Raw genomic sequence first — 14,849 nt, 5'->3', positions numbered from 1 at the left:
GGGAAGGGATCATCAATTTGATGATTTATTAATGGGAAGGGAATCATTGTGTGGAGTAAGGTGTAGGTGAAAAGGTGTAAGGCACCATCACAAGTGCTTGATTGAACGCGATGATGTGAGAGATGAACATCTTTGATTGCTTTCAACTCCATAATGATTGCTCGATCGGTTAATGACTTTGCTTTCCATCCTATCATTCTGAATTTGATTCGAGCTGTGTGTGTTTGTGATTGTGAAATATAGTTTACCATTTAATATCTAGCCCGGATGAGATTTGAAATTAAACCAACGGATGAATTGATTTCATCAAATTCTATCAATCCCATCTAACCCGATCGAATAAACTACGAAATGTAATAAATAAATAAAAATCATATTTTTTTAATTTTTATTAAAAAATAAAAATAAAATAAATGTTAACTTAATGATTCAATAACTTGTTATTTTAATGGTCGGATCCCAAATCAATAACCATGTATATAAACTAGTCATGACCATTAAAAAAATCAGGGAAAGTCTTGAATTTCACTCTCCAAGATCGTAATTTCATTTTTTTTCTAGTCAATGGGTCAATAATTCACTGCCATTAATGAATATTCAGTAATGAAAAGCAAGAAACATGGCAGTAGATTACTTTCAGAGTTTCATTTGCAGGGTTTTGGTAAGGAAATTTAATTTTGGTTGACAGTTTAATTAATTCTAGCAGCGTTGAACAAATTCCTACACGATGCTTAACTTGAAACGTTTGGTTTAATGTTGAAATGCAGCGTCCTCGACACATCGAGGGGAGTTTCTTTGGCCGCGGACTCTGTAAGATTCTCACTGCTAGGAAACCCGAAGGCCAAAGGGAAAAAAGAAAAGATCACACACAAACACAAGCTTTTAAATGATTTTACCAAGTCTACATCACTGACATAAAAAAAAAAAAAAAATCTTCACCATTACGTTGTGTTGGATTTGAAGTTAAAATTTGAAGGTTTAATAACTGCTAATGCATTAAAATGCAAGAAAAAAAATGAAATGTTAAGGATATTTGCTTAGTGTGGAAGAATTAAGTTTAATGATGAGATGCAATAAATTTCAAAACAAAAATAAAATTTAATAAAGTTGAAAAATAATAGATAATCATATAATGATGGGACGTATTATTATTTTTAGAATTAAAAATATTTCAGACAACATTTTATTTTCTTGATATCTTGTTAACCTATCCTTAATTAGGTTAACATCTCATCATTAGGATGATACAAAATACCAAACATAAATAAAATAAAAGAAATGTTAATTCATTAACAGTGCCAGTTAGAAATTGGATAGTGGTTTTTTTTTTAATTTGTTTTAAATACATTAAAATAATATATATATATGTTTTTATTAACATTAACACATCAAAATAATAATAAATCATAAAAAAAATAAATTTTAAACAAAAAAATGGTTTTAAAATGTTTAAAAACATTATTTCTACCAAAAAAACAAACATGAACTTGGAGAATACAAAAACAAACATGAAGCTAATCTAAAAGCAGATAAAGTTTGAACTTGGAGAATACAAAACATGCTAAACAGTCAATATTAGCTAGTGCACAGAATAAGAATACACGTGACTTGGATAATAACCATGAAAATTTGGAACTTCTCAGATGAAGAAAAACATCAGTACTTCTTCATCACTTATTTTACACTCGTCTTGTTTATATATAAATAGTTTACATCCTCATACACGTACAATGACATCGACATAGTTACCTGACCTTCGGCAACTAGCCTCTTCCTTCTTTCATATCCTTGGCCACAACTATAGCGAAATACTCCCGTGGAGCCAGGCAGGAAGTTTCTTAGCTATAGCAATTAGGAAGACGTCCTGGGTTGCCAAAGTCTGCATACGTTTCATGTGATGAACTTGAATACATAACTTATTTGTTTTTATATAGAAAGATAAGAACGTTGGTTTTGCGTGGATCCTGTAATGCTACAGTAACATTATAAGATACAATCTACATGAATTTATGATCTACATGCGTTGTAGTAAACACATCAATATAACACACTACCATGCTAACAAGCTTGCAGATGAAATAAATTGATGGTTTATAAGTTAATTATCTAGCCACCCACGTATTGATGATCAATACAGATTATCTTTTATAAAAGTGATCTACAATAATATTATATCATTTTTTATCCAATGTTATCTGATTGTTGTCAAGAATCATCTTATAATTAGTCATATCCAATTTACTCTTCACGCGAACGAAAAAAAGATGGACTGAAATTACATTTATAAAATTTGAAGATTAAGGAGAACAGTCCCTTTGGAGATGTGGCCACACTTGCTTCTCTTTTAGTTTTAAAAACGGATGGGAATGGAAGAAGATTAAACCCTGAAATCGATAAGTCCACAAAACCAAATCAGATGCTGTTGTGTGGTCGAATGAAGTTCAATTCTTGACTGAGAAATGATTTTGTTGAAGATTTTTGGTGCTTTTGAGGTATGTTTTCCTCATCACTTTCTCCCTTTTAAGTTTTTTTTGTTATGGTCCGTACGTGTGTTGTAGATTTCAGACAACGTTAAGTGTTATCCAGGGTTTGTTGTTCAAGAATAATGTTGTGTAGTGGATTGTTGACGGTCCTTGTTCTTCTTCTTCTGTTTTTGCTGCTTCACCTAATTTAAAATAATTTGATATATTTTTTACACGATAGAGGATGGATTCAAAGATTGTATGTATTGGGTTTTCTTTATGGTTGGAGATTTGAGGTTACCACATCTTCTATCAATGAACGACTTTAGATTTCAATGTATCAAACTTTAAGGAAACTTGGGTATTTTAAGTTTTCGGATGAATTTAAAAAGTCAGGTATCAACAATGTTGGATTCATGCGATATTTGATACTTAGGAAATCCTCTAAATCTGGGCTTCGTTTGTTATCGGATGATGACTGTTTTTATGAAGTCATGAAACACTCGAGGGTGTATGGACTGGTTCATATATATGCAGAGCTTGTCCCTCTACTTGTCAATGACTTAGATGGGTCTAATGATTTCCCCAACAGGGAAAAGGGTCAGTTTGGACAGAATGGTGGTGTTGGTCTTAATGAAGGTATAGGTGAGACTTTTAGTGAGGGTTTTGAGTATGCTGAAGACTGTGAAGTGTCCAATGCTACCGAGGGTATGGATGCGTCTGTCTTGAGGAATGTGTGGAACTATCTGATGCTGGTGCATGATGAGGAGATTTTAGTCAATGTGCGTCATCTTCCACTGCATCCTGTTGTTCAATCGAGTTTGTGCAGCAGAGCCATTCATCAGATGATGATGATGATGCAGATGTTGGTAAAGAGGGTAAAGTGCCAGGATATGAGATTGACCACTCAGCATCATCTGACCCAGGCAACTATGATAGTTCTGACAGTGAAGCAGAAGATACAGGTATCAAAAGGAGCAGGAGGTCAATTACATATGATCCTGATAATCCAAAATGGCTTGTCGGTATGGTTTTTAACAATGCTGAACAATTCAGATATGTTGTGAGAAAATTTATTGTTACAAAAGGATATGATTTAAGATTTCGAAAGAATGATTCAGAGGAAGTTAGAGCGTCATGCTTTATGCAAGTAAAAATCAAGAAGAAGTTTTCCAGATCAAAACCTATAAGCCAAAACATAAATGTTTCAAGATGAGCCATAGGATGACGGTGACAACAAAAATATTAGCTGAACATTTCAGAGAAATAGTGCTATCTCGGATTTCAATAACAGCTAAAAAGTTGAAAGAATTAGGGGGTCTATTTGGTAGTGTAGTGAAGTGTGATTGAAACTACGTTTTCCAACCACAGTTTCAAAAGTGTTTGGTTAAGTAACATATATCACAGTTTTGCATGAATCCTACTGAAAACTCGATCTTGAAATCTCTCAAACCTACCTTTTCAAACTGCAATCATAATGCCAAACACACACATAGTAAAAACTCAGCTAAATGTCTGTTCCTCAACGAGTATGTTGAATAGGGTTAAAGATAAGATAATAGATGAGGAGCATGGTGGTTTAAGAAATGAGCATGGTTTATTGTATGGATATGCTAAAGAGTTAGAGATGACTAATCCTGGGACAACTACTGATGTGAAAGTTGATAATACTAATTTGAAGAAAAGGCCAATATTCGCATGAGTTTTATACTTGTTCTGAAGGATGTAAGCAAGGGTGGGAGGCTGGCTGCAGACCTGTCATTGGTCCTGATGGATGTTTCTTGAAGCATTTTTTGTAAAGGACAACTGTTATATGCCATTGGGAGAGATGGGAATAATCAAATGTTCCCCATTTCTTGGGGTGTTGTGGAATTGGAGAGTGCAGTTACTTGGAAATGGTTTTTGGATCATTTGATGGCAGATCCTAATGTTGCAATGGAGGTTAAGGGCTCACAATCTTCCCTGACATGAAAAAAGGTGATTTACTTCGCATTATTATTTGGAATCTAAGTTATTATTATGTGACTTTTTATTAATGTTCTTTGGTCTTTTGCAGGGTCTTCCATCAGCTGTTCATGAAGCACTCCCAAATGTTGAACACAGACATTGCGCCAGACAAGTATATGCTGCCTAGCAGAAAAAAATGGAAAGGAAATGAGAGGAAGTTTCAGTTCTGGGCATGTGTTAGAGCAACATCTGTAAACAATTAAAAAGAGTTTGAAGAACTTGATAAAACGGGTCATGTAATAGTGCAAGATGTCTTAAGAGTACGGAGAGCAGAGCTTTTTCAAGCCTTTTTTTTCAGCACAGTTCCACATTGTGATGATGTCGGCAATAACATTATGAAAGCTTTTAATGGATGGATTCTTGATGCAAGGGCCAAACTAACTGTAAGAATGCTAGAAGAAATCACAGTTACGATCATGAATAGGATACTTGTGAAGAGGAACTGTGCATTGAAGTGGAAAACACCAATTGCTCCAGAAGTGTTTAAGATATTTGGAAAAAACAGAGTAGAAGCAGGTGATTGGGCTCTTGAATACAATGGACATGATGGATACGACATTATCAAAGGTGACATGAAGCATGTTGTTGGCCTTAGAAACAAAACTTGCATGTGTAGAGCTTGGATCTTGCAGGCATTCCATGCCCTTATGCAATCACTGCAATGTACATGGAGATGTGGTCCCTGAAACTCAAATAGCACTTTGGTATCATAGTGAAACATATCTAAGTACATATTCCTTCTCTTTAAAACCTGTTAGAGGTCAGACTTTTTGATCTCCCACTGAAAATGCCCCTCCAGAAATTAAGAAGAAGCCTGGATGCAGAGAAGAAATAGAAGACAAGACAAAGAGGAGCCAAGGAAGAAAGGAAAGTTGTCTAGTAAGGGTGGCTACAAGACACGCAAGAATTGCGGTGAAGTTGGGCATAACAAGAGGAGTTGTAAACAACCTAAAAGAAGTCGCCAGGTGTTATGTGCAGCTACTGGCCTTGATTTTGAGTTATCTATTTTATAAGTTGACTAATTATTTTGTCTTTGGTAGGAAACTAACAGAGATAGTGGTGCAACCAGCAGTAATAAACAAAGGTCTGAAACTCCTATGAATGTTTTTAAACTCAAGCACACAATCTGACGTGAATATAATTGGAAATAAAAGTGAAGAAGAGCAAAAATTCTCTATGCATCAAGTTGACCAAGAAAATGTTAAAGGTAAAAGGAAAGAAGAGGTCATTGACAATCAAACAAGACAGGAGAACGTTAAGGGAGGAAAAAGGGTAGGGCCCCTGATGTTACACCACAATTATCTAAAATGCAGAAATTGAACGGGCATGGAGTTTATGTTAGCACCAGAATGCTGCGCGCATTGTTAATGTAAGTCCATTAGCTTAAACTCATGAAATAACTTATTAGAATAACTATTTCATAACTAACTCTTGTTTTGCAATGCCACTATTCATTTCCAAATAGGATTCTAATACCAGGACCTTTAAAAATGAAAAATGCTGATACCGGTTCAACAGTCAATCAAGCTTCTACAGCTGCAAAACTGAATCAGCCAGCACAAGTTTCAACTATGCATAAAGCTTCACAGAATGCAAGCTGTAACTAAGCATCAACTACCAAAAAGGTTCAATCTTATTTGCAAGGTGTAGCTGACCATGGATTCCAGTTATGATCCTTGTTTTTGATAGACATGAATGTTATATTTTGTGGGTATTGTCCTCTGATGATATGCCTGGTATTATCATCTCATCTACATTATACTGCCATGAAAACTTTAGATTGTTTCGGGTGCGAAACAGAAGCTTAAATTATTCTTTGTGGGTTGTTATGCTGTGACTTGTTGGATTTTGTACCTGATTACCAGTTTGTGCCTTGCTGCTGTGGTTTTTTTTTTTTTTTTGTCTAACTGTAATTTACTTGATAATTGAAGTTTTTGTCACCTGATTTTTTGTATTTAAATGTTCTTGCCAATATTATCACGTACAGAAACTTTTAAGAAATTTGACATTCTTTCCAACCAGTTCAGTTCCCACTGGTGAAATCTAGAATTCATTGGGGATTTGCAAAGCGTCCGTTACATCCAAGTCAAGCTAGGCAAGGGTTCTGGTGGAGATGCAAAGCCAATGAATGTTGTTTTCAGCTTCCACATACCCATCAATCCTTGCGTTTGGAAAAGCATTACGTCTTCTGTTCATGGTAGGAAAAGCTAATTGTGTATCTGTACCATTTACTGCTGAGGGTGACTTGGTTACAAGGAACAGTGGATTTGACGGGACCCTTTTCTACAATTTAATGACTTGATTTTGAAACACAGATGCTCTTCTTGCATCAGGTTACAAAGGTATCAATTGATTTGCAAATCATTGAAATTCATTGCTTCTCGAAATTGACAAAGATGCTTCACGTCCACGATTGCACATAAGAACTCCTGTCCTGTCCTGTCCTTTCTCTCGCACCCATCACCAGAACCGACATTCCGCGATGAAGATGATGGGGTTAGTAGATCATTAAATATATATCATGTTGCCTCAACTCAATTGGTTTTCCTTGTTGATTTGGGGATTTTTATCACTTGCTTCTTTTGATCTCAAAGTTTTGGAATTAGGGATTTTGCTTCTCAAAGATCCTTTCCCCTCCGTTTTTACAACTAATGGGGTTTTTTTTTTTTTTGGAGTTTTTTAGTAGTTATTATTCATAGTAAATTTTGTTTATAAATGTAATAAAATATTTTTTTATTTTTTAATATTTATTTTTAACATTAATATATCAAAAGAATTAGAATATATATATAAAAAATTCAATAAATTTTTATTTAAACCACACTTCCAAACAAGGGTTAAAAAAAAAGCAAGGGTGTTATATGTATATACACCATAGGAGATAAATTATGAGATCTCTTCATTTTAGAGTTATTTTATTTCATATATTAATCAAATGTAATTATCTTAAAATATATATTAAATGCTTTTTTTAATAAAACATTTGGAAAATAGAAAATTTAGTAATTGAAGAATTTTGACAAGTACAAGGATAAAATAATAAATTAAGTGCATATACATATCATAATTTTACTTTCGAAATAGAAGGACAGTCAATTTTATGATAACCTGACTATAATTTAATCAAATTAGAGTTTCTTTGTCAATGCAAACATGCCATTTGGTTGACATAACCAGCTCTCGATCACCTTCGTTAAACCAAGTGATACAAGAGCTGTTTGTTTAGTTTTTCATCTCTTGCTCATATTCTTACTTTAGATTATTACTTAATTAACTCGTAACCAACCATCAACAGGCCTATTAGCTCAGTTGGTTAGAGCGTCGTGCTAATAACGCGAAGGTCGCAGGTTCGAAACCTGCATGGGCCATGACTTTTTAAATAGAAATGTTTTGTTACTGGGCTAGTTCTGTAGTTTCTCTAACATAACAGGGCCCAAATCCAACCATCTTGTTTTAGTTGCGCCACATTGATGAAAATTTAAATAGATAAAACATGAGCAACATAGACGCTCCCCTCTCTCTCAGAAAAAAATCAACCGTCTCCCTCGTATATCTCTTAAAAAATTTGTTAATCACTTAGATTATGCCTTTAAAACAAAAATCGAATTCATCATAATTTTTAAGTATCATTTAATGTTTTTAGGTTAAAATTCCGCTGTTTTTTTTGTTCTCACCAGCTCTACAGCCAATACCCTAATCATTCTTATAGTCCTATAAATAATGTAAACATACTTCATTTTTATTAATTTGTATTTGGTTTGGATGAAATTAAATAATTGTTTAAGTTGAAATTAGGATTTATGGAGAATTTAAAAATTTATTGAAATTAGTGATAAATTAGTTAAAAAATACATTCAATTAGAATTTATTTGAATATACATTGAACATGAAAAAAAATTGAATTAATGGTGAATTAATTATTTCAATTTATTATATGTTCCGTTTAATTTAGGTTAAGTTGTTGAATTAAAGATTTTGTGCATATTATTAGAATTTACTAATGATTTAGTTAAATATGCATAAATGTTTATGTAATAGAGCATAAATATTTGTTGAATTATAACGAGTTACATATTTCACTAAATTGTTAATAAGTTGATGAATCAAGTATTTTCTTTAAATTAAATTAATTTTGTTATAAATCTGCATTTGATTTAATGCAATTGAACATGAAAATTAATTGATAATTTATCATGAATTATATTTAATTTTTTTGTTAAATTTGCATTCACATTAAATTTTAAAAATTTAATTGATTTTATTATGAATTTTGTCAATTAAAATTGAGGAAATGTAATATAAGAATCCTGGGTTGAAGAAAAAGAAGAGCAAAAGGGTGCCACTTCCCTAAAATTATTAATATCATGATGTGTCATGTTTATAAAATCCAAATCATTATCGTGAAAGTAAAATAATAATGATTTATAATTGTTAAAAAAAGTCAATTAAAAGCACATCAACTTATAGAAATGAAATCGTCATTATTAACACTAAGTCATGATATTGGATTTTATAGATATATATAATAAAACACACAACAAGGTAACCTGGGAGGAATCCAACAAATTATTAAAATTTCCATGGTAATTTTCCACAATCCATTCCATAACTATTAATTTTTTTATTAAGCAACTAGTTTAGTTATTAAAAACATGGCTAAGCAGGAGAGAAAAAAAAAAATTAACATCAGATAACTTAAAATACAAAATATAATTAATCAAGCAAACTAACTCATTAAAAATAAATAAATCAAGCAAGTGTAAATCTACGAAAGAAATCTATAATGATGCAACTAAATTCATTTCTTCCTGACCAAATAATCCGCTATATAATTTCTTTCTTTATGAATATATGTGTAGAATTCACGAGAGAAAATTAAGGTTTTGCATTATTCGACAAATTAACCATCGACCATTGCAACTCGTATATGTCTTTAATGAACTTGATAACTAAACGACATCAATTCTAGTTGAAACGAAAACAAGTAGCACAAGAAAGAAGGAAGTCAAACACAACAAGTACGTATTACTAATAAGTGCATGCACATCCCCTGAGTGGCTAAATTGGTCCCTTAACTTATTTTGTGCCCCACAGAACATGAATGCAGCATTAGGGTTTTTCTTTTCTTTTCCTTTTCTTGTTACCCTTGAGAAATTAAAACAAGACCGGGAGATGAGTACTGAAGCAGCATTGTACCGCCAGGAAGAAGAAGGCGGCGGCGGGGGTGGCCGTCAGTAGGGACGGAGCACATGACGGGAACAACATCGTCACCATGCATCATACATGATGAATCCATAAATTCCACCAAACTCACGACAGAGAGAGAATAAATATATAAAAGGTTAATACTTAGTTAGCAAGCTAAAAAACAGCCAAGGATCTTTTTCGTAGGAAGAGAAACCTTATATTAAAACCCATGGTAGAAAATATTTGTGGGCTAGCTTCCTCTTTGATCCTGATTAATTTGAAGACAACTTAATACATTCATCCTCTTTGTTGTCTAGTGCTTGCCCCTCTCCTCCCTGTTTCTAGCTACCCACCCACCCCTTTTCTCTCTCTGCACTAACATCCGACAACAAAATGGGAAGGTAACCCCACCAGGCACCAGCCCGCAAGATATCCATTCTCTCTTCTCTACGTACACCATATTATGTAGCGATGTAAGTCCGAAAATACACACCAATATACCATCATTGCCTCTTTGTTCACCGGTAAAAACTACACAAAACACACCAAAAAAGACACACCCACAAGCAAAAAAAAAAAAAAAAAGCCAGGAAAGGTACTCATGGTCTCTTAGTAAAATTATAGAGACCTGTGTTGTTGTTGAAGGATATTGATATTGGTTTTTTGTCTCTTGACACTAACTGAAGAAGACTCGTCACCACCTGTCTTCTCCATAACCGATTTCAGTGCTTCTTGAATTGAGCTTATAGAATATTGCAGTGGTTGCTGTTGCTGTTGATGATCATTGCTATCACTTGATGAATCTTCTTCACCAGCAATGAACAAAACATTCTTTACACGTCCACCAAGTGTCGTGATCTCAGCTTTTAATGTTCTTAAACGCAAAGCTTTCAAGGTTTTTATTAGGTCAGGCAAGAGATCAGACCTATCTTCGCAGCAAAGTGATGCTTTGAGCACAAACTTACCATCTTCATCAGCTGTATCCACTGTCAGCTCATCCATTTCTGTTGGTACTGGACTTGTCTCGGCTATCAAAGAAGTCTGGCGTTTTAACTCTTTAACATGTTGGATCACTTCTGCTAGCAGTGAAGCTTTGTCTGTCTGGGCCACAAACAAGGGAAACGAATCAGTTTCATGCACGTTAAAGTTTGTACTTTACTCATAAAAAAAATCAATTAAAAGAAAAGGAATCAAGCTACAATGATCATTTTGTAGGTTGAAGGGCAAGCAAACATAAATTATTACATGTAAAAATTAACAGTCTTTCGGTGTTTGAAAAGAAGAGATACTTTGGGGATATGAAGTTTTTATTCGTTCTTTTGATGCATGTTTCAGGCAGGCATGAAAGTAGGTTTCACTAATGGTAGGGTTTTGAAAGAGGATTAGAGCACGGGGTATCTATAAGTGACTGACAAGAATGCTAGTTTTGTCTGTCTTTATATCTTTTCACCCTCCACTTAATTGCTTTGTCTGGTAACCGGCAAGAAATTTCCATGGAAGCTTTTCAACATCTCTTTGGTTCCTCTTTATCATATCAATATAGCGACATTAACGCTTATTCCCTTTTAGTTTTTCTTTTCTTTCCTCGGAACTAGCACAAGTCCCAGAAGGAGAATACACCAAAAGAAAAGAAGAAACAATAGGACGTAACAGTATTCAAAGGATGAAAACAAACGGATAAGCTAACCAAGAAAAAAATGTAACTGCCTTTCTTATATCTAAAAAGTGAATATATTATGTTTTGGTGGCATCTATATTATCAGACCAGCCATCTAACTAGAATCTTCAGCAAGATTGACAGACATCTTTAAAAGAAAAAACTACTTGTTTTACCACAAAACAAAATGACACTACATAATTATGCATTTTTTAATACATAAAAGAAGAGCATGCTGTTTTATTTAAGGGTTTGATATTTCATTTGTTAATTTAACACTTCTGTGTAGGTTTTCAAAATTTGGTGATGATATACTATGATACTTACTTTGGTCGTGCTGGGTAGTAAACTACGTAGCTTGGCAAGGTGGTTGTTGATTCTCTCTCTTCTCCTCCTCTCAGCCTCACTGTGACTCTTAGAAGCAGCAAGAGCCTTAGCATCCATGATTTCTTGAGCAGTCATCCTGCTCAACTCAGCTTGCAACCCGAAAGGAGCTGAACCGGGTTGAACCACTGGTCCAAGAGTTTCAGATATAATCCTAAGATGATCACTTGATGTACCATCATAAGCAAACTGAAGGGAAGGAGATCTTCTATTGAATAAACCCCCATATGAGGAAGGTATTGGAGGAGGGATAAGAAAGGGGTCGTGGTCACGAACTGGGTGATTTGAAGTGAAGTGATCTGAGTTAAAAGAGTGGGCTGGAGGGAGAGGCCATGGTAAGATCGGTGAAACTTCAGGGAAAATCAATCCTGATCCTCTTGCTCCTCCATAGATATCACTGCTTTGTTGTTGGTGGTGCTGTTGCATTTGTTGGTGGTATTGAAAAAGTAGCTGCTCTTGGTAGTTTTGGAGGTTATGGATTGTTTGCTCTTCTTGGTCTTCTTCTTTAAGTCCACACATATCTCTCTCTGTCACTCTACAGAAAAAAAAAAAAAAAAAAAAAGATGGAAAATCTATTGCTATGAAATTGTAATCATATTGATCACTTCATATGAAAGGGGGGGGGGGGGAGGTGGTGAGTACTGAGTTTTACTTTTCAATTGGGAGAAGAAGCAAAAAGAGAACACAAGGAGATAGAGACAGACCTTAATTCCTTTGATATGTTATTATGTACTGATATGGATATATGGAATTTTCAGTACTCTAGACTCTTTTATCTTTGGTGGTGGCGGTGGCGGAGATGGTAAGGGAAAAGCCGAAGAAAGAAAGCAAGTTTCAGGCTTCTCTCTCTCTATATATATCAAAATGAATGACTCTCAATATCTCTTTCACTTGGGTAGGTTTTCTTTTGGATGGAACAGCCTTTGTGGAAAGGGTGTGGTGATGACCCTTTTTATTCTAACTTCAACTATATAAGCTTTCCTTTTTCTTTGGTGTTTTGTTGGTATCTTTTTGGTTCCTTTGTTGTTTTATGCTCTCCTTCTGTGCTGATCTGCACCTCTTTCTCTCTCCCACCACTCTAAATATATAGACTCTGTGAGCACTGCTAAGTCTCCTTCCCTTCTTCTTACGGCATTCTCCATCCATCCCTGTAGCCATCTGGGGTGGGAATATCTTTATTTATTTTATACACACAATGTAATATATATATATATATATATATATATATATAGCCACGGCCCATGTAAAATATCATTATTTTGTTGCTTTGTGATTGGTTCAAACTGTATAATTACACTCTGTGCAAGTGCAGTTAATTAGAGAGAGTGACTGAGTGAGTGGGGGGGAGATGGGAAACACAAAAACAAACACAGTGGTTAACACAGATTGTCGACCGACCAAAGACCGAAAAGGCTGATAGTTTTTTTTTTTGATAAGCAAAAAGGCTGATAGTATCATCATGATAAAAGGCTTAGCTATATATATGTGTATAAACCCTGTGCTCTTCATTTTTTTTTCTTTCTTTTTTTGGCAATAAAACTTTATTAATTAGTAGTACTACTGATTAGGAGTAGTAATTTTTTGAGGCTAGCTCATGACTTTATAACTTTGATTAATTACCTCGACCAGTCAAGCCCCCCACGTTCTTCCATATTTCCACGCCACCCTTTCTGCTTCCCCAAGACCACGTAATCATTGTGTCTTCGAACACACTCCATCTCTTTCCTTCTCTGTCTAGCTAGGTTTGCTCTCCACTCCATAAGGTTCTTGGTTTCATCAGTTACATGTATTCATAGCTGTTATCGGTCCTTTTGAAATTTAGAGGAGCCCTTTTCAGTTTTGGTAGGTGTAGGAGAATATTAGGGTACCTGTATAGTTTGATAGTGATAAATGGGGCCGGGTCAGGGTGGCTCCTTTTCGCTGGGGCATTTTGGAAAAGAAAGTTGCTATGTGCTTCAGTTCTCTTCCTACGGTCCTTGAGTGGCTGCAGCTGCGTTTCCTTTTCATATGTGTGTGTGTGTGTGTGTGTCAGCTTGTGTAATGTATCCACATCGCTGTGTTTTGTTTGAGGAAAAATTCGGAGCACCCTTTATAATTAAGATTACAAGGATTTCAGTTCTTATAAGATAATAATACTAATTGGACTAATGATTTATCTAGGTTTCATTTATCTAGAGTCCATTACAGGGAATCTTAGGTCTAAGGTTTGCTATATTATATACTCTAGTTGGTTAAAAGATTTTGTTTGGCGTTGTTGAGCTTCTCATGAGTTCATGGTTTGATTTCTTTACTATATTTTTGGAGGTATATTGCTTGAGTGAGTGCGATATATCATCACTGTCCATTGTCCAACATTAATCCCATATTTATGTCTCAAATGAGATTTGTTTAATTGGAGTACAAATGAAACTGTGTTAGTTGTTGCTGGTGGTAACATTTCTCAATTATAACTTTCAAACGCCAGAAGCACGATGGAATAATAGATGTTTCTAATCACTTTTTAAATGCGTGGGCACGCCAATCTAGATCAGCTTCTAATCACTCACTGCTGTCTCTTTATCCTATGCCACGAGCTCCAATTTTTTGCTGCCACTGGCTTCAAGCTGGTTGGGCCTAAAGAGGTTCAATCCTTCTGTTGAACCATTATGGGTTCACGTTAAAAAGAGCGAGAACGAAAACACAAAATATAATGTAATGTTTCTGTGCACTCGACCTGCAAGGTCGGGGTAATTACACAGTCAAATAAGCAGCCTGGGTCTCCAAAAAGGAACACAAAAACCATATATACAGGTAACCAGCCTTTCATCTCCCTTTTCAACACAAATAGTCTAGAGCAGGATACCGAGGAAGAGATTTGTTTTCTTCTCAACTGTTATATTCTAAATCGGCTTCTTTTTAATAACAGTTAAAAGAACATATATATTAAAAAAAACGAATAAATCCCATCACAGACCAGCCATCAGCAAGCCCTTTCCTAATGCCTCCTTTTGGTTAATTGCTTTATCTTCATTCCCTAGCTACTTCTTAGGTACGGAAGAAAACACTCTTTACCTCTTCAGGCCTGTCACTAGCGGCCAGTAGCCACTACTTTCTTCCATATTGTGTTACTATTTGCTAGGGAAAGGAAAACTCAGAGAAGGGCTTTAGTATTT

General features: G+C 34.8%; 1 protein-coding gene, 1 long non-coding RNA gene and 1 other non-coding gene across 4 annotated transcripts; 2 read left to right on the top strand and 1 right to left on the bottom strand.

Moving 5' to 3' along the window:
* Positions 1 to 5,157: 5,157 nt before the first annotated feature.
* Positions 5,158 to 7,102, top strand: LOC140955857 (uncharacterized). The gene is made up of 3 exons (XR_012170515.1): positions 5,158 to 5,838; positions 5,935 to 6,666; positions 6,803 to 7,102. It is a non-coding gene; the product is annotated as an uncharacterized lncRNA (long non-coding RNA).
* Positions 7,103 to 7,763: 661 nt separating this feature from the next.
* TRNAI-AAU (transfer RNA isoleucine (anticodon AAU)) lies at positions 7,764 to 7,837 on the top strand. Its single transcript has one exon. It is a non-coding gene; the product is annotated as a tRNA-Ile (tRNA).
* Positions 7,838 to 9,789: 1,952 nt separating this feature from the next.
* Positions 9,790 to 12,765, bottom strand: LOC118039972 (transcription factor bHLH30). 2 transcript variants are annotated; one of them, XM_035046822.2, is made up of 3 exons: positions 12,402 to 12,765; positions 11,641 to 12,232; positions 9,790 to 10,757 (listed from the first exon to the last, which is right to left on the bottom strand). In XM_035046822.2, exons 2-3 carry the CDS (start codon positions 12,214 to 12,216, stop codon positions 10,275 to 10,277), a joined length of 1,059 nt encoding a protein of 352 aa, XP_034902713.1. In that variant the 5' UTR covers positions 12,217 to 12,232; positions 12,402 to 12,765; the 3' UTR covers positions 9,790 to 10,274. The 2 variants fall into 2 exon arrangements, with proteins under 2 accessions (XP_034902713.1, XP_034902714.1); XM_035046823.2 differs by having other exon boundaries at positions 11,641 to 12,765.
* Positions 12,766 to 14,849: the final 2,084 nt, after the last annotated feature.

This window comes from Populus alba, chromosome 8 (genome assembly GCF_005239225.2).
Source record: "Populus alba chromosome 8, ASM523922v2, whole genome shotgun sequence".
Taxonomy (NCBI): domain Eukaryota; kingdom Viridiplantae; phylum Streptophyta; class Magnoliopsida; order Malpighiales; family Salicaceae; genus Populus; species Populus alba.
The sequence above is the reverse complement of the archived record's forward strand: the minus strand, read 5'-3'. Positions and strand labels throughout refer to the sequence as shown.